The sequence below is a fragment of the Anarhichas minor genome, unplaced genomic scaffold (genome assembly GCF_050575085.1).
Source record: "Anarhichas minor isolate MPS153535 unplaced genomic scaffold, ASM5057508v1 ptg000009l, whole genome shotgun sequence".
Classification (NCBI taxonomy): domain Eukaryota; kingdom Metazoa; phylum Chordata; class Actinopteri; order Perciformes; family Anarhichadidae; genus Anarhichas; species Anarhichas minor.
In genome coordinates, this window is record NW_027466455.1 from 5543194 (window position 1) to 5563603 (window position 20410).

General features: G+C 41.5%; 1 protein-coding gene across 1 annotated transcript; it reads left to right on the forward strand.

Annotated features, from left to right (window-relative positions):
• Positions 1 to 7497: 7497 nt before the first annotated feature.
• slc1a1 (solute carrier family 1 member 1) lies at positions 7498 to 18688 on the forward strand. Its single transcript, XM_076087209.1, has 11 exons — positions 7498 to 8238; positions 8983 to 9075; positions 9205 to 9319; positions 10179 to 10221; positions 10367 to 10462; positions 10819 to 11003; positions 13562 to 13669; positions 15367 to 15489; positions 15595 to 15789; positions 17168 to 17302; positions 17399 to 18688. Exons 1-11 carry the CDS (start codon positions 8184 to 8186, stop codon positions 17637 to 17639), a joined length of 1389 nt encoding a protein of 462 aa, XP_075943324.1. The 5' UTR covers positions 7498 to 8183; the 3' UTR covers positions 17640 to 18688.
• The last annotated feature ends 1722 nt before the right edge of the window (positions 18689 to 20410 follow it).

Genomic DNA, 20410 nt, shown 5'->3' on the forward strand with positions numbered 1-20410 from the left:
ATGTGAGCCAAAATGTGGGGGTTGTCGCTGTGGAAAATGCCAGCCAGGTGGCAAAGAAATGACTCTTGCTGAAGAGAGGGAACTCGAAATAGTAAAGGAAGGCCTCACCTATGTCACAGGTGATAACCACAGCGAGGAACCACATTGGCACTCCCGATATCCTTGGTTAGAGGATCCAGCCTCTCTGCCAAACAATAAAAGAACAGTGGAGGCTACGTTTCTCAGGACAGAAAGACAGCTAGCCAAGGAACCAGAGTGGAGGGTTGCCTATGCCGCTCAAGTGCAGGACATGGTTGACCGAGGAGCTGCAATCAAACTGTCCAAGGACGCAATAGACAGCTGGAATGGGCCAGTGTGGTATGTGAGTCACCTTATAGCTCCTAACCCACACTCTGTCACAACCCCAGTAAGACTTGTGTGGAACAGCAGTCAGAAGTTCAGAGGTGTGAGCTTGAATGACCTGCTAATGAAAGGTCCAGATGTCCTCAACCAGATTCGTGCTGTCCTTCTCAGATTCAGGTGTGGAGTACATGCTGCCCTGGGTGACATAAAAAAGATGTACAACTCTGTTTGGTTGGAGGACCGGGAAGTACACCTTCATAGATTCCTCTGGCGAGACTCGGAGGATGAAGAGCTGGAAGAATATGCAATCACGAGAGTAAACATCGGCGACAAACCGGCAGGGTGCATTGCACAGCTAGCAATGCGCGAGACTGCTAACCTCACTCCTTTCACCCACCTCAACGAGGAGCGTCAGGTGCTACAAGAAGACAGCTACGTTGATGACATTCTCACATCCCACAATGATCTGGACCAGCTAAAAACCATCACAGCGAATGTAAAGCAGATCTTGAAAGCTGGAGGTTTTGAGCTCAAGCCGTGGGTCTTTTCTGGGCAAAGTGGGAGGATGGGTTGGAAGGACAAGTTAGAGAGGACCAAGGCGAAGACCATGGTCCTGCCAAACCAAATGAGCGATGATGACAATAAGGCACTCGGCCTGGGCTACATGGTCGAAGAGGACAAGCTCCATGTCAGGATCGCAATCAATTTCTCGAAAAGAAAGAAAAAGATGAGAATTGGCCAGGACCTTCATCAAGGACAAGTCGGAGATCAGATACCAAATCCCCTGACGCGAAGAGAACTGCTCAGCCAAGTTTCAGGGCTCTTTGACCCAGTCGGCCTGGTAACTCCTGCTAAGCAAAAGGGAGCTATTCTGGTGCGAAGGGCGTTCCAAGAGGCAAAGAGCGAAAGATGTCATGTCAAGGACACATGGGACACAGCACTCTCAGACGACCTCAGGGAGGATGCAATTAAGCTATTCGAAGAGTACATCCAACTTGGCAAAGTCATGTTCACCAGAGCATTAACGCCTCCATGCTACATTGAGAAACCTTGGGCAATCACGTTCTCCGATGGAAGCGAGCATACCTATGGAGCAGTGATGTACCTAAGGTGGAACTCAGACCAGGGCCCAGTTGTTAGGCTGGTGGAGTCTAAAGCAAAATTAACTCCCTTGGACTGCAAAGGTGATGCTGTCAAGGCAGAGATTTGTGGAGCTGTGTTTGCCTCACGGCTAAGAAGGTACTTTGAGCTACACAGCCGAATCCAAGTTGAGCGGTGGTACCATTTGATCGACAGCCAAACAGTCCTTGGTGCAGTACAGCGAGAAAGCTATGGCTATCAAACATTCTTTGCAAATCGGATTGGAGAAATTCAAAACGGCACAAGGATCCAAGACTGGTGGTGGATCCCTGGTCTGCAAAATATTGCTGATATAATCACCAGAGGAGCCAACCCTCAAGACCTGGATGAGGACTCAGAGTGGCAAAATGGACCAAAGTTTCTAAGTTTGCCAGTGAATGAGTGGCCAATCAAATCGGCTAAGGAACTAGCAACCGCTGCCAGAGAAAGCATTAACAAGTTGCAAAAGAAAGCATTTGTTGCTGCGCTGACGAGAGCCAAGGCAAAGGAAGCAGAACAAAATCAGAACCAGGCACAAACTGAACAAAGGAGACCACCTGCAGGGTCAGCCATCCGAGGCCTTGTCGATGTCAAGAGGTTCAGCAGTTTAACCCGACTTGTCAAAGCGATTGCATGGATCTGGAGAGCAGCAAAAAAGTTCATTGGACAAAAGAAAGCCCTGAAGAGTTCAAAGTGGGAGGCAGTTTCTTTAGCAGGAGTTGTCTCAATAAGAGAACGAGAAGATGCCCAGAGAGACATCTTTCTTGCAGCACAAGAGGGCACAACCTTCCCAAGCACCACGACAAACAGACTGGTAGTCTATAAAGAGGGAGACTCTGGGCTATTGGTTTGTGGTGGCAGAGTGCAAATCTTTAAAGAAGATCAAGTTGGGGTCCCTATCTTACCCTATGACGCATGGGTGTCCACACTGCTAGGGGGAGGCCCACAGTGAAAGTCATGACGGAGTGGCCGGAACCCTGCTCAAGATGAGAAGGAGAGCATGGGTCATACGGGGAAGGAGGATCGCCCAAAAAATTGTTGATGGGTGCATGATCTGCAGGAAGGCAAAAGCAAGGAAATGTCAACAAGTAATGGGTGATTTGCCGCCAGAACGAACAGAACCTGCTGCACTGTTTGAGTTCACAACAGTAGACCTTTTCGGACCATACCACGTAAGAGATGACGTAAAGAAAAGAGTGAGACTAAAAGTCTGGGGGGTGGTCTTTTGCTGCATGGCCAGTAGAGCCATCCACACAGAGTTAGTAAATACTCTATCAACCGAAGGGTTCCTGATGTCCTACCAAAGGTTCACGGCACTCAGGGGGCACCCAAGAAAGATCTGGTCAGATCCAGGCACCAATTTCATTGGAGCAAAACCAGTCTTGGAGGAGCTTTACAGATTCCTGGATGGCCTAAGCAATGCAGCTCTTGAGGAGACAGCGGCAAAGAACGGGACAGAGTGGATGTGGAAAATCCACCCAGCCGATTCTCCACACAGGAATGGTGCTGCGGAAGCTGCTGTACGAATTGTAAAGAAAGCGCTTCAGAGTCTTGGAAAGGAGTCTGAGCTCAGTTACAGCGAGTTCCAGACAACTCTTCACATAGCAGCCAATCTGGCAAATGAGCGCCCAATCGACGCCAGGATACAGAGCCGGGAAGACTGTATTCAATATATCACACCCAACATGCTCCTTCTTGGCCGGGCATCTCAAAGTGGTGATTTCAAAACTTTTGACTTCTCCAGCTACCCCTACAAAAGACTCAGAGCAATGCAGTCAGAGGTGACCAGGTTCTGGAAGAATTGGAGCCAGCTCGCTGGTCCCAATCTATTTGTAAGAGACAAGTGGCACACTGCAGAGAGAAACGTTGCTGTTGGGGACATTGTCTGGCTAAGTGACCAAAATGCACTGAGGGGGCAATTCAAGCTTGGCAGGGTCATCAGTACAAATCCTGACACTAAAGGCATCGTTAGGGACGTCAACGTCAGAATCATTCCAAGTTACCATGCTCCTGTGACGAAAGCTCTAAAGGCCAGAGCAAATCATCGAACGTTGGACAAGCAGAAAGGAGAGGCCCAAGCTACCATCCTTCACAGAGACGTAAGGCGGTTGATTGTCTTACTACCTGCTGAGGAACAGATGGAGAGTCAAGTCAGGACAGCATCTCAAGATGATCAAGAGCACCAAAGTGGGACCACAAAGTTTGCCTTTGAAGCTGGCGATCTGCCCAGTGGTTCCATGGGAAGATCGAGTGGGAGGTGTCAAGTCAAACAGGGGTTTTCTTTTATGTAGAGAGAAACAATATAGATAACGGAAAGGAATTTAAACTAATGGTAAATAAAATAATAAATGAAGCCGTTAGTAAAGGGATTGATACTGACTGTGTGAGTGTTCGGAGGGAAAGCAGGGCGGAACCAATCTGCCTGGAGGTATATAACCAGAGACGCAGTAACACACAGGTTCGCAGAAAATACGGTCCGAAAATTGGACAAGGAAGTACCGTCGAGATCGTATCGTGTGGAGATCTGCGGCCGTCACTGCATGACTGACGAGTCGGAAAGGTCTGGAGAGGCAGCCGGTAAGGGAGCTGACACTGCACAAATAACTGAGACTTTGAAGCTGATGTGAAGAGAACTGCCGACCAGTTTTTTAGCATTAGCATTAGCATCACGCCACAGCGATCTTCACAGCTGCATACACAGATAACCCTTTGTTTGGAATGCTGTTGTTTAATGATTGACTGCCCACAAATGTGTTTTATCTGGTTGCGGTAACTTGTAATAAGAGGTTAAATTATTCACTGATGGGATTGTAAATATACATGATATAACATTAACTGTAGTTATTAATATCAAGGCATTTTTAGATTATAGGATTTGACACTGGTGCTTTATTTAATCAAGCTATCATGAAAGCTTTGCCTGTGTAAATTAATTTGTGTATTTAATATGGGTTCTGTTTCTTTTCTATTTAAAGGTTTTTTTACCTGATTGACTGAATGAACTGAGCAGTGCTAACAGTGCTAAAAGTGCTAAAGCCAAAAGGCTAGAGGTGCTAAGCTAACTGAACTAAGTGGCTAACTGAACTGAGTGGCGTGCTGAACTGAACTGAACCTACCAAAAATAAAGGGAGGAAAAAGAAAAAGTTGTTTGGTTTCTGAGTGGAATCCAGTTGGGACCCTTCAGGTGGACTCGATCCTTTTCAAGTGGGGAAAATGCAGACGTTAAGAACTTAACTTAACAGTAAAAAACGGGGAACTTGACAGTAATAAAGGCTGGATTACAAACGACCTCACATCCAAAATGAGAGATTATTACTATCTTTGGAGGCGGAAACATTTTAAATATTCTCTTTTGTATTTTTGACAAAGCAAGTAAGATTTTGCCAAGTTCTCATCGGAGTCTGGAGAGTATCAGGTATGTTGTGATCCTTCAGTGCTCTCTGTTTACTGTCAGTGATACTGACATGCTGTCTGGTGTGGTTATAATATCATGGAGTGAGATAGGAGCACACACAGTGTGAGCAGCAGGGTCCAAACCTAAGGTTGTGGACCTGCAGCTATAACCTGTAGCTACAACGTGCTGATGTGCGCCATCTACAGGCAATGTGAGGTTTGTTAACGGTACATTTTCGGTTTAATAACGATGGGATGCTAGCCTTGAGATCCTTTAGTGTATGTCAATGGCAAGTGATCATCCCATGTGTCTAGCAGAAGTAGACAAGCATAATGAGACCCCGCTGATCTGTTGTTGCTATATTTCTTGGTCAAAATTCCTTTTACAAAATCATGAGCTTCCAACTGATATTAAATGATCCCTTTCCTCTGATTACAATGCAAGAAATGATGTTTGATTAATTTAATCATATGCTAGAAATTCCTGCTGGGTTGGCTAATGCTACTCCATAGCACTTTCACATCCAGACAGAAGCGATACGTTAATGTTATTGTTTGTATCATAACCAGGTTCAGACTTTGAGAATGAATAAGTTAAACATTCACTCATACCTTCATCTATCTTTTCAGTTGAACTCACAGCAGAATGAATCAGCCGCTGGATTTGTAATTTCCCAACTGTGCTAAATGGGACGTTACCATCACAAACTGAATAATTACTGAAATCCACAAGGCAAAACAATCACACACAAGTAATTGTTTGTAGAAACTGTTGAGGTCATGTGCTTCTTCTCTTCAAGTCCAGCGGATTCTCACTTTTTTTCTTTGCTCTTTATTAGTTTGCTGCTGGTGAGGAGTATATTTTATAGAATATGAATCAAATTTTCCCTGGCATTGTTTTTACAGAGTGTTGTTTCTGTGATTGCCATGGACAGCAGTTGCAACATGTCCAAAAAGAAGGTTAGCCACCATCAACTTAGACTGCAGTGGCAAGTCTCCATGCAGAGAGCAGAAGTTCTTATGCACCAATCATGTAGGTGACTGGGTGCTGAAGCAGCCAGAGAAGACCGATCAGAAAAAAGAATACTTCCTCTTTTAACTATAAATTGCCATCCACTTAAAATAGTTACAGCTCTGTGGATTATGTTTTTTCAACGGGTTGGTCCGTGCAGTCTGCCAGGGAGATTCGACTCAGCGGGTCAGAAAGGGAAGCTCGGTGTGGGAGGATTTCTTCCCGCTGCGACTGACCTGCAGCAATGTCAGCGACCCGTCTTGAAACACGGACCCTGTCTCGTTTAACCATGCTGTCATCACTATTCATATCTCCACAACATATGTGTTTATGATTCAATTGTATAGAAGAGCACAAAATTGGTTGCACGAGCACAACGTTCTTAGTATAACTATAGCCTCTTCAGTTTTCTCTCAAAGCTCGCCAGATTGATGCATTTATCTTTGAAATTGTCCTTTTGTGGGAGCATCCACCCACCAGTCTCTCAAAATACTTTTGGAAAAACTGGTGTAGCCTGTTAAAATTTATAGCAGAGAGATGTCGCATTTCATTAAAAGTTCACTATAGCAAAGCGCAATTAAAGTGATTTTGTGACAACAATCACCTTGGTGGTACAACTCGGTACACAAGAAAACAGGAGATGTGGAAACAGAAGACAGCAGCTATAACAGCTTGTTGCCTGCAGGTGGCACACGTGCGAAAATTGTAGCAACTGTTCTGTTGTTTAGCAACTGTCTTTGCCCATAGGTGGCAACATTAAAATATCCTCACTGCTGGTCAAAACTGCTGCTGCTGCTGCTGCTGCTGGTACCAAACTCTACCTTGTGGAGAATCTGCAGCGTGCTGAATGTGAAAGGTTGAGTGATCGTTGGACCATGTACAGTTTGCTGCGTCGTCGCTGTGTTTTACAAGCATCTTTAACGGTGGTCTGTTATGTGTGATAGCACAGATGGTGGTTTGGAGTGGATTACTAAAATCAGTGAGTGGAATACATGTGAAGGTTATAGCTGGAAGATACAATGTGTGTTGTGCCTCATGAATTCCGTCAGGATGAAACCTCACTGATGTGCAATAATGTGACAGTTGCGTAATATACCAAGTTCAATGTTGCATGTGCTTGGCTGTCCTGTCAGTTGTGCTCATAAGTTTACAAACCCTGGCAGATTTAGTAAGATGTGTCCCATTCTTTAAAGAAAAACAGAGTGACCAGGCAAAACACATTTCTTTTATTTTAAATGGGATTCTTATAAGAGTCACAGAGTAGCACAATCATTATACAAAACATAGCAATGAAGAAAATAATGTGATGAATGATGAGTTCCAGTTCAAAGGTTTGCATACCCTTCAGTTCTTAATACTGTGTATTGCCCCCTTCAGCATCAACGATGGCTTACAGTCTTTTGTGATAGCTGTGGATGCGCCCCTTTATTTTCTCAGATGGTGAAGCTGCCCATTCTTCTTGGAAAGAAGCCTCCAGGTCCCGTAAATGATTGGGTTGTCTTACATGAACTGCACGTTTGAAATCTCCCCAAAGTGGCTCAATTAGATTGAGGTCAGGAGACTTCATAAGCTTTCCGACGTATGAAAGCAAATTGTCCTTCAATATTTTCTGATAACACGCTGCCATTAATTTAAGTGGATTCCCAGTGCTGCTGTAGACCCCCCTCCCCTCCCTTTCCTTTTTCTAATCTTTGGATATGTTTTTATGTTTTATGTTTTTCCAGATTTATAAAGTTCAACTACCTTTTCTCGCAGGTCCTTTGACTGTTCTTTTGCTTTCCCCATGGCTCAGTTTTCAGCAGACCTGGTTGAAAATGTGCAGGGATCTCTCAAGAGCTAAGAAACTCATTGGCTATTTATACACGGACACTAATTACAATCTAACATGTCACAGGTGGGGAAACTTACCCTTAATACCATTTAAACCTGTGTGTGTATATTATCAGGCCAAACATTCAAGGGTATTTAACCTTTTGATCAGGGTGATTTCAGTTATTATGATTTAAAAAGGGCACACACAATTATGTGATGATAAATAGCTTCACGTGACCACTATCCTTAAATAACAGGTTTTCTGCATGATCTGTCAAAATAATGGCCAATATTTCATCAATTCTGCCAGGGTATGTAAACTTATGAAAACAACTGTATATGCAGCGAAGGACTTACCCTTTTTTTTCAGCTGAGACCAAGAATTGTTTATGATGTGATTTTGTCTTTCTCCTGATCAGGGATCAGTTTGGGTGTTGTGGTCAGAGAGTATACATCCCTCTCCCACCTTCACAAGCAGTATTTCGGCTTCCCAGGAGAGATCCTCATGAGAATGCTCAAGCTTGTCATCCTCCCACTCATCATTTCAAGCATGATAACAGGTAACTTGAACATAATTAACATAAATATGACATATATATATATACAATATATCATCAGTAATATAACTAAATATTCCTCTGTGTTCATTTTTAACTAGTTTAGGTCAACAAACCTGAACCTAAAATATTTGTTTTAGCTTTAAGATACATTTACATCTGCTACTTTCATTTAGACACTTTTATGATTACTACCTACTGGCCTACTATCTTAGTGAAGCCTCTAGGCTTAAAGGTGTAGCATTTAGGGGAACTATTGGCAGAATTAGAATATGATATTGATGTAAGTAGGTTTTCTTTATTGTATATTCCCTGAAAAAAACTTGTATTTTTTGTTAGATTAGAATGAACCATTTATATCTACATACAGAGTGAGTCCGCCATGTTGCACCACCATGTTTCTACAGTAGCCCAGGATGCAAACCAAACACTGGCTCTAGAAAGAGCCATTTGCGTTTTTGCGTCGTCCACTGTAGTTCTACATGCTTGGCCCACGGGACACGTTTCCGTTGGTTGCAGTCTGTACTTATTACCTGTCTACACCATGAATGCTAGCTGAGGTTTTAAAGGCCCAATCTGTAAAAGTTTTGACCAGATAAATTGATTGTATATTCACACGCAAATGTCAAGATTTTGATTTAGAGCTCGATCACATCCGACTTCAAAATCTTCATTCTTTTATTTTGATACCTGAGAACAAGCTTTTGGTTTGGAACTCAATTCAATATTGTGCTTTTTGTCCAAAAGGTGTTGCAGCCCTGGACTCTGAGGTATCAGGAAAAATAGGTCTGCGAGCTGTTATTTATTACTTCTCAACAACCATCATTGCAGTTATTCTTGGTGAGTTGATTATTATTTTCTCCCCTTGTCTAGTTGTCAGTAGTTGCTTTACAGTTAAGTCACTCAAATGGTGTTTAAAAACGGTGGTTGATATTAAACCTGAATGAGTCAAGTTGTTATCATTTGCAGGGATTATTTTGGTGATGACTATCAAACCGGGAGTCTCTCAGACAGCTGAACACATTGACAGAGCCGGGACAACGCCCAACGTCACAACAGTTGACACTCTCTTGGACCTCCTCAGGTGACCTCCCAGCCATGTGATACATTTTTCTCATAACCATGAAATACCCAGTCATTCAGATGTTAAAGTGACAGAGACTGCAACCGTAGGTCTTTCCCTGATAAGGTTTATCACCTCAGTTCTGCCTTTATGCTTCAAATGAGCTAAACTCACATTATGAACAAGTATAAACCCATGTTGATGTTGTTCAGCAACATCAAAATTCTTTATACTTGTTTTGAATGTCCACAGTCGAAGGCGGGGTGAAGAGCCTGCCACCAAACCCTTCTCCTAATGCCTACCACCTCTTTGTGTCTTGTGCAACTTGAAAAGGTTTCGCCAACTCAAAAACTTTGGTCAATTTGAAAATTGATATAAACTTTAAAAATGAACATCAACAGTTAACGTTTATCAATTCAACTCGAAATGTTACGCCGGCTCAGAAATTACTTCAACTCATAAAGTTACGTCAACATGGAAAGTTGACTCGGCTGTCAGGAAGGGGTTTTCAGCTGCTGTCAGCTGATCCAAGTACTTTGGTAGCATAACGTGGCCTTTAATTCCAGAGCTCTGAGGTTCACATATCCAACCTTCAGTTTCTTGAATGTATGACAATTGATTTAGTTGAAAACAATGGACAGCATGACATGAAAATCCAATTCCCACTACATTTTTTTGACAAAATCCTAGCTTCCCTGGAGTAGGTATCTGCAAATTTTAATGTTTAACTCCTTTGCCTCAATAAATTACATTTACATCCTCCTAATTGATATGAATCGTTTTGACCAACATAAAGAGTAGTTGCAACAACCCATCTGTCAGTGTAATACACATCATTAGTCAGTGTCCGTCATTCACCCACAATCTTGTTTTTCTACAGAAACATGTTCCCCGAAAATCTGGTGCAGGCTTGTTTTCAGCAGGTAAGAGGATTTGCACATCCATCATTCATCTCTGTTCCACTTTCTACCCATGTTTATCATTTAAACCTACATCAGGGTGTGGTGAGTACAAGTCTGTAGCCATGTTGAAGTAACTCTGATGTTGTGAAATTTGACCACACTCTAGTACAAGACCAAGCGCAAAGAGCTGGAGCCTCCAAACATTTCAGCCAACACCACCACAATTCCACCTCTCGCCACTACTATCATGTCGGTGGTAGAGGTAGGTGTGCACATTACTCTATTCTGTTCATCTAGAGCACCAGAGTTCACAAGTATCTTCTGTTGGGAACATCCATTAACATGTCTGTTGGGGTTTTGGTCTTTACATACGACGGTGTGTCCATGTGGATCCATGTGCTGCACTTTACGTGTCATGTTTCTGCACCTGGCAACCCGCGTCTGATCTAAATGCATCAGAAGTAAAGTAGCCACGGTCACTGGGCTGTGATCCTGTAGGAAACATTTGCACAGCTCATCAATGGCTCTTTAGAGAAAGCTAATGTGGTTGTGAAAGCAGCTTCCTGACCTGCTCTTGGTTAGCTGAATGAATAACCTCCTTGTGTCCTCTCTTGGCAGAACATAACCAAGGAATATAAAATCGTTGGGACGTATTCGGATGGAATCAACGTATTGGGGCTTATCGTGTTCTGTGTTGCTTTTGGCCTTGTCATTGGGAAGATGGGCGAAAGAGGACGTATCCTCCTGGAATTTTTTGATGCGCTGAACGAAGCAACCATGAAACTGGTCCAGATCATTATGTGGTATGTATGAAAGACTGATCTACAGTTATGGGTTTCCAGACACACGACATTTAGTGACATGGTGGACTCATGATCTTACTTTCAGTTTTTAAAACTTGGACGACTATACAAATGCACCTTTGAGTACTTTTGAAGAATGAATCCTGATCTGCAAAAAAAGGCTTGAAACCTCTTGATCTTGGAAACGATTTGGTTTAACAAAGATTTGGTTTAACAAAACCAAATCTTAACTCAAGTTCCACTTACTAGCATTTTCAAGGGTTTCTATTGAATCTTGTGATCTTTCTCAGCCTGCAAATTCCATGTGCTAAGACAATGAGTTTAAGAAAAAGCAACAACTAGTCTAGTTGGTGAGATGAAGAGCAAATATAAACTCAAACACAATATCTGTTTTTTTCCTCTTATTACTAAAGATTATCTAAACAAAAACCCTTAATGTACGGCCGCCACACATGAGACAATAGAGAACATTTTTTTAACTTTACATCTTTTATACTTGTAAATCCTTCTTTGTTACAAAAAGGTGCATCTAGCAAGGTCTGAACACAGGATACAGCCCTTTCTGGGGTGCTGTTTCCCATAACTACTAGCATGACCGCAGTCTTGGTAACAGAAGTCATACAAATTGAAGTACTTATTACTCTTAAGTAATACTCCATTATGTACTATTATGTATATACATTTTTGCAGTGGCGGGCCGTGCATTTTATACCTGGGCCTTCACTGCTGTCCTGCAGCTGAAACACAGCTACGGTTATTATTTGTTTCGTGTCAAAATGAAGCCAACACCTATAGATAGAGTGCGTCTCCTCTCTGCTCTGACTGCAGCTGGGACTGCTGCGCGAGGCGCCTGTGTGTGCTTTGGGGCGGCGGAGGGGCTCGCGGCAGCTCCCGCTGCTCGTTCACGACAGTGCAGAACGTACGTGCTTTCACGAGTCAAAACACCACAAAAGTCTCCAACAACACCAGAACAAGTCGCTAGATTTGTCACTAGTAGCTTTTGACAAAAAAAGTCGCCATGAGGGTTTGGAAAGTTGCCAGATTTAGCGAGAGAGTCGCCAAGTTGGTAAAATATGTCCCCAGAGCAACATTGGACCTAACAATAGTTCCTATCACATATAAAACCAAACAAAAATCCATCTTCATAAAACAAGTTGTAGTAATAATAATATATAAACAAGCATATAAAGCTACTGCAGATGTAAAAACAAAAGCAGTTCACTTACCAGAGCTGCTGTTCACTATTTAAAGACAAAGTCCATCCTCCTTTCTTTGTTAACAAAGAGTTTAATCTCAAGGTTGTTCAGTACATCCGTGTGTTTTAGTTCCAGTAAGAAGTCCTTCTCCATTCATGGACGCCAGTGAAGACAGTCGAGCCTCCCCAGTTGTATTTCTTGAATACGTTTTAATGCGTTTGAGGGATGAAAATGTCCGCTCCACAGAGGCAGCAGATATTGGGATTGTCACCGCCCAACAAGTCAGGCTAGCCCACTGACCAATCACGTACTTGTAGGCCAGCTAGCAGGCTCTGACACGTCAAAGAATACGCCCAACATGTCAAACTAAAGATCTGATTGGTTGAACACTATGACAATCAACAATATCGTCCCCATTCACTTAAACTGCACATGGATGACTTGTGAGTCTGCAGGCCTCTGCCTCTGTTCTTACCTAGAGACACAGAGGTGAGATCTGATTGGATAAAAGCTCTACTTAAAACAAGCTGCACTGGAAGCAGAGCAACTGAGGAAGACAGGAGCTGTGCAATGAGAAAATAAGATAATGGGAACAAAAATTATAATACATGTAGTGTATTTAAGGAAAAATATTAAATCATAAAATAGCTATAACTTTGTGATTCTGTTTTGGCCAGCAGAGAAGGCCTTGCTGGCCCTGACGGCCCACCACTGCATTTTTGCAGGTTCAAGCACATGAGCATTTTAACACAACAATTCCCATAACACACAGCAGTCATTTTTATCAGACTTACACAAAATATGGCACGATACAAGCTATTTGGGGTAGCATTTAGCTGCTTTCAATAAAACTGTAGTGTTGCTGTAGATTTAGTACTTTCCAATGAAGAGTAGCTTGTAGCTTCACCAGCTACAGGCTCAAAGTAGCTCCCCCAACACCGTCTATTACTGACTGCTTGTCAGGCTAGAAAACATATTGGCAATACTATTCTGTCTTCCCACAGGGATTTTGTGGGATAACATATTTGGATTTGACAGTCAAAAAGAAAAATAGAGAAAATTCTTCATAAATTGCATTTAAAATTGCCAAAACCGAACCAGTTGGAAGCTTGATCAAATAAGCGCAATAAAACTGCCCAATTTTGCATCTATTAACTAATTGCATTATTTGTCTAACCAACTGTTTTTATCCTAAATATTTTCATTTAACTATCATAGAACACTAAGAAAATCAGCATATATTCATATTTGAGAAGCTAGAACCTGTGATTTAGTCAAGTTAGCATTTTAGCTGCTGCACACTATTTGCTATAATGTTATATTCTTTACACCAAATGACTCCAACTTGATGTGTTTTTTCAGCTACATGCCAATAGGGATCCTGTTCCTAATTGCAGCTAAGATCATCGAGGTTGAAGACTGGGAGATCTTCAAGAAGATGGGTCTTTATATGGTGACGGTGCTGAGTGGGTAAGCTGTCCCATTACTCTGTATCCGCCTGTTCCAGACACTGGGATTTATGGTTGACATTTGGGCCGATTCACCCTCCAGTGATACAGTAAAAGCTGAGCTCTGTGTAGGCACTGATAAGGGCCAAGGACATTTAAAACTGCTCAACCTGCAGCTGCAGTAATGAAAGCTTCGCCCATGCCACTAAATCTAAATGACACCATTTAAGACTGTACAGTAAATCCCCTCCAGTTAGGTCACAGGGTCGGTCCAAGGCTCCCAGTGCTCCTGTGACGATATTTGCACGCAACGGTCACACTTTGTTGTAATGTTCTGAATACAGCTTTTATAGCCTATGAAAAAACTTTTTCATGCATTATTGCTTTATGACAATGAATCACAGCGAATGTAATAAAGAGTTTTTGACATGATCAACAGAGGAAGTCTCTTTAATGTCAAAGTAAAGTCAAATCTCTCTAAATGTGCATTTTTATAAGAGCTGTAGCTGAAATCTATTTAAAAGTCAGTTCAGTTAACTGACTTTTGAACTCATTCTCCCTTTATTCAATGGCCTTCATCATTGTTTATCTTGATCAGAACATTCATTCTGGAAGCAAGGAGTGAAGTGAGCTAGTGATTTCAAACTACGGACAGTGATCACATTACAAACTTGAAATGTAATTGGCAATTTTTTTATGCAGTAAAATATTTACACCCACTGTGATGCAATATCATGATGATGTAATGATTTCTAACTTGGACACCTCACTTAATCATGTGTGAAGAGTCATTATTGGTAAATAGTTGTTTCCCAATAATTACTAGAATTGTGCATTGTACAACTTGCCACTGTTGCTCAAAGTTTAGTTTTGAGGAACATCATTGTATTGCAGCTTTTCAATGGGTTTGAATAAAATTAAATGGAGAAATTGTTCAGGCCCCGAGCTTACATGGTTGTCAGCCTGCTGATAAAAAGAGCTTACACTTTCTACCTGGTATTACCGACTTCTTTTAGCCTTGACTTTGTCTTTGAGCATAGGGCAAGTTGAAGTACATTTTTATCCTAAAATGTATCAATTGTTTTTTAACACTTTGGAGGAATACTTCAACATTTTGTGAAACATACTTGATTGTTTTAAGAGTAAGAGAGTAAGATGAGAAGATTGATACCGAGCTAGGGCCAGGAGAGCTGTTAGCCTAGCTTAGCATTAAGACTGGAAGCAACCCAAATAGTTGGCATTAAAAAATACACCTACCAACAATTGTAATGAGCACTAATTGACAACTTGCATCCAATTAGTTTGGGAATAAACACCAATTGTTGGTAGGCATATATTTTATAATTTTGAAAGAACCAAGCTAGCTGTTTAACCCTGCTTCCAGTTTTTTGCTAAGCTAGGTTAACTACATACTCTCTAAAAGAAGGCAAGATTACTCCTAAAAATGTTGAACTATTCCTTTAACAATTGCCCCATTGGGCTGTTTAAGCCCAGGCAACAGTAAACTTTGTTTCATGTATGAATGTAAATGATAGTAAACACTATTTTAAGAAGGTATGAGGTTAAAAACACAACCTGGTCTTTATATTTGTATCAACAATAACATGTGACAGTATAAGAGTTGTGGCACAGAATCCAAAAGGTATATGAAAGTGTATCTAGTTCTGTAACACAGAATATAGAATATTGTTCTATAATAATGTCTGTTTTGTCTCTCAGTCTAGCTATCCACGCCACTATCTGTCTGCCACTGATCTTCTTTGTCATTGTGAGGAAGAACCCGTATACATTCACATTGGGAATGGCTCAGGCCCTGGTGACAGCACTCATGATCTCCTCCAGGTCAGAATTCACTGTGCCCCTCACTCTGCTTGGAAAGCCAAATCAAACATTTTCATATTTGGGAACAAAAAACCATTGTGTGCCAACAGCTGTCTTGTCTTTCAGCTCTGCCACCCTGCCCGTCACCTTCCGATGTGCCGAGGAGAACAATCACATTGACAAGCGGATCACCCGTTTCGTCCTCCCAGTGGGTGCCACCATTAACATGGACGGGACAGCGCTATATGAAGCAGTGGCCGCCATCTTCATCGCCCAGCTGAATGACTACGCTCTGGATGTGGGCCAGATTGTTACTATAAGGTACATCATAGTTACTAAGGGGCACATCTAACTGCAGGCTATAAAATACTATAAAATACAACTTATGATACTATAAAACTATTGTTTTATAGAAATTTTTTATAGAAATTTCTTGTTAACTCTAGGTCATACCTTGTCTGGAAAATATATAAATATAAAAAATAATACATATAATAAAATATGGTAAACAAACAAACTTATAAGATTATGTTAAAACAAGTATATTATTAAAGTGTCAAGTGTATATTAATAGAGAAAAGATGTGCAAGAGTGTGTAACGGTAAGTGTCTGAGTCAGTGGGGGTCCAGGCTTTATTGATGAACCAGACTGCAGATGGGAAGAAACTGTTCTTGTGGCGTGAGGTCTTGGTCCTGATGGACCGCAGCCTCCTGACAAAGGGAAGGGACTCAAACTGTTTGTGTCCAGGGTGAGGGGGGTTGGCTACAATCTTTCTTGCCCGCCTGAGGGCCTAAAGGCCAATAAGTCGTGGAGGGACGGCAGATTGCAGCGAATGATGCGCGTACCAGACGCTGATGGAGGAGCAGAGGATGGACTCAACGATGGCTGTGTAGAAGTGCACCATCATTATCTTTGGCAGGTTGAACTTCTTCAGCTGCCTCAGGAAGTACATCCTCTGCTGAGCCTTCCTGGTGATGGAGCTGATGTTCAGCTCCCACATGAGGTCCTGGGTTATGGTGGCGCCTAGGAAGCGGTAGGACTCCACAGCGTCTATGAGGGAGTCGCACAGGGTGATAGGGGCAGGTGGGGCTATGTTCTTCCTGAAATCCATAACCATCTCCACGTCGTTTAGACAATTACAATGCCAGTACCAATACCAGTAGCTACCCTTAAAGTGATACCAACACCAATAGAGTACGTCATTCAATTAGTTAATGGAAGCTTTGTGAGTGTACTAGTGTACTTATCTCTGTCAGCACTGTCACTGTTGTTAGCACAGTTCACGCTGTTTGCACCGTTAGTTGCTAGCACTGTTAGCTGTTAACCGCCGGCTCAGACATCTCCGTGTCCAGAGCTGTGTGCAGGCATGCAATCCCGGCTTACAGATGGGCACGAAACAGATAGATTGCAGGTATTGTTTGATTTCCAATGAGTTCAACATCTGTGTGCCCAGAGATACCCTCCGTAAACTTGAAATCGCAGCTTCATTTTATATACAGTGTTTACTATCCTGATATTGTGCCCTTTGTTTTATTATAATCTAATGTTCTGGTACAAACTACATCTAAGTAGCAAAAGTTGATTTTGCTCACACTTAGTTAACTGATGCCATTTGGGACACCAATGTCCAAATTTCTCATATTTAATTTCTGCATGTTATTATGAAGAATATTTATGACATTGTGTCTGTGTGTTGCAGTATAACAGCAACAGTTGCCAGTATTGGAGCAGCAGGAGTCCCTAATGCTGGGCTTGTCACCATGGTGATAGTCTTAACAGCTGTTGGATTACCTGCAAGTGATGTCACTCTGATAGTCGCTGTGGATTGGCTGCTGTAAGTTTATCTGTTGACCTTTTTATCTTGACTGTTTCTCCCACCTTTCTTACTTTCCTACGATGCTGTGGATTGACTTTGAGGGGTGTGTTTCAGGGACCGGTTCCGTACTATGATCAACGTTCTTGGCGATGCTTACGGAGCCGGTATCGTCCAGAAACTATCCAAGCGGGAACTGGAGAGGATGGATCTGACATCGGACGCCGATGTCGCCAACCCCTTTGCTCTGGAAGCCACTTTGGATGACGAAGAGTGCGAGAACAAATCCTATGTAAATGGAGGTTTTACCGTCGACAAGACAGATGCGATCTCCTTTACTGAAACCTCTCAGTTTTAGGCTGTGGCTGGCTCCGAGGAGCAGAGAAAGTGCCATGCTGCTATGGATGTAAACGGAAAACCTTCCATCATGTATCAGCACCATGACGAGAGAGGAAAACTATCCAACCAGATCCATCCAAGCTCAGACATCAGCAATAGCAGCCTCCCTTAAGCTTATCCAAGATGATCACCCTTCATGTCGGACATTTACAACCACGACTAGATTAAAGTGCTTCCTTCTTTCACTCAAATTGTGCCAAGATTTTTAAAAGAAAGTCAGTTTTCTTCTGAATAAGAGTGAGTTCTTTCTTGCAAAGATGCACTCAAAAGAAGAGCTGTTTGTATGTGTGTTTTGGATTTATCTGGAGTGTGTTTGTTTTTTGCAAAAAAAGGAAAATGTATAATTTAACACAAGTAAAAACAATAATCTGAATTTGAAACTCCATTCCCACTTTATTTGCTCTTTGATGAGACAATAATTCTCTAACATGTCTGAATGATATTTTTTGCGTGGCTGTTGTTGTAACTATATGTCCCATAATGCACTGCTTGTATGTCTATCTGTATATTTAAACTGTGCCAAACATATAAAGTGGTTTTTCACTGAGTTGCATGAAGCAATATGTTAAAGAAATGCTAATCGCTTGCTGCAGACTGATTTTTTTATGGAGACTCCACAGAGACAGGAGATGGTTAACCAAGACTTATGAAGTCATTGAACACTGTGAAACTTGAGTACATTTCTTCAGAACCAAATCTCTAACAGTCTTTGATTCATTGCAGAGTATAATGATCATTACATTACATTAGATCCCCCGAATTGTTCCTACTCAAACAAGATCATTTTAATTGTCACCTAATGGATTTATGTGTCAATAATCAGATAATCAGAGTGTGTCTTATTAACATAACTTTGCTACTATTCTTTCACTGTGGTGTTGGGTCAAAATATGTTCAAATGCTCTTAAACCAATGGCTAAGCTAAGACGCAGTAAATGGAATTTTGCATGTTATAGGTATTTCTGCTTGAATAAGACATGAAAACAGTACCATTAGTAAAGAACAGTTTGACAATTTGGTAAATATGTTTCTTTGCTTTCTTGCCAAGAGTGAGATGACAAGATCAGTTTCAGGAAGTATTCTTTTGACACAAGTACAGCACCCTAACATAAAACTATGACAGCGTTTTATTCGACTGATCAAATGCTGACCAGGATTGGTAAAGCCAGAGCATCAGTGCCATTTATAACACCTCAGCCAACCTTTGACATCATCTAGTTTGTAGCCATGCTATAAAGCTGCAAACTGGTACCGCACCTTGAAACATACCAGGCTGCGTGGAAAGGATGTGATGCATCAAAAACACTGAATGATAATTATATAAATATACAGGCACTTTGTGCAGTAATTAACTCGACATAGTTTGTCCTATCTGCATCTTTTCTTATCTTTGCCTGTCATGCCCAATTTTGAACGACTGAAAGACAGTACATGAGGTAATCTGCCCGCCATGACCAATTTAGCTATGTGCTATATTTGTGTAACTTTTGCAACTAGTTAGCATGAGCACAAAGCAAAAACGTTTGAGAGAGCTTGAGATGTTCTACTGAAGAGGTAGTGAGGATAAAATACCTAACGTGTCAACAACAAAGATGTCAATATGAGAATGGTCCAGTTGCAGAAAAGGTTGGAAACCGCTGGCAGAACGAAAAACGTTGTGAGGAACTGCTGTAATAGCTAACTAGCAAAAAACATGGAATGTGATTGGCTAGCTGCACTGCTAGAACACTTTGGCCTCTGGGAAATTGTGATGGGCATGTTTTATTATTTACTAATATGACATAGACTTAATTAATTGACATGTTAATGATATTAATAATCATTAGTTGCAGCCTAAATGTAGCTATAGAGGTGAAGCAGTATAGCAGTGTCTAAAACAGGGGAGCAACACTAGCCAGGTTTCCATCTGAATGAATGGCAAATTTATACCGAATTTCGAGGAAGAATGACTTGTTTCCATCCACTACCGTTATGCGATTATTAGAAGTTGGTTAATCTCGATTAACACCACGTGATGCTAATTCTCCAGTTTGACAACCAACTTCGAACCTCAAACTGTGAAAAACAATTTAGAAAACTCAATGGAAATATGACATTTCTGTTTGTTTTATGTGTTAATGTGAGGAAGGTTACATCGGGTCTGTTTTCATTGCACTGTCGCATTTTGCTTTTATCGATACACCAACTTTATTTTGCAATATTTCAAGATTTTGTAGATATTTTCAGCAGTTTCACACAGGTTTTTTTGTGAAGAAACCCATGTGCATAAAATGGGTGGATGGAAACTTACCTAATGTGCTTAGTTAATTATGTCATTCTAGTAATTCCATTTTGATTGTTCTTGTAGGCAGTAGGACATGATGGCAACAATGTCAATTACTTAACCAGTAGTTTTTAAAATACTATACTATGTGTTGGATGGACAGACTGACCAATGGGCCTCGCCTTCCTTAGGATGTCAATGACAGTTAATCCTTTGACGTAAATGCCACAAATGATACAAATGTCTGTACTTTTATGTTATTGCTCCTTGGCTGCATTGTTATTTGTGATGCTCACTGCGTGTGATGCTTGTGGTCTAACTTTTTTTTATCAAATGTATATCTACGTCTGTAACTAAGCTATTTATTTGATTCCATGCAGCAGCTGAATACTATGATGCCTACACATGCACATACTGTAAGGTACTTAAGCTTGGAATAAGTAATGTAGAGTTGTTTGGTGGAGTCG

Bases quoted from the DNA above. Each gene is read 5' to 3' on its own strand.
- slc1a1 (XM_076087209.1), top strand. From the start codon at position 8,184: ATGAGAATGCTCAAGCTTGTCATCCTCCCACTCATCATTTCAAGCATG. The intron at 8,239-8,982 runs GTAACTTGAACA...TTTGTCCAAAAG, and splicing joins CATTTCAAGCATGATAACAG to GTGTTGCAGCCCTGGACTCT. The intron at 11,004-13,561 runs GTATGTATGAAA...GTGTTTTTTCAG, and splicing joins CTGGTCCAGATCATTATGTG to CTACATGCCAATAGGGATCC.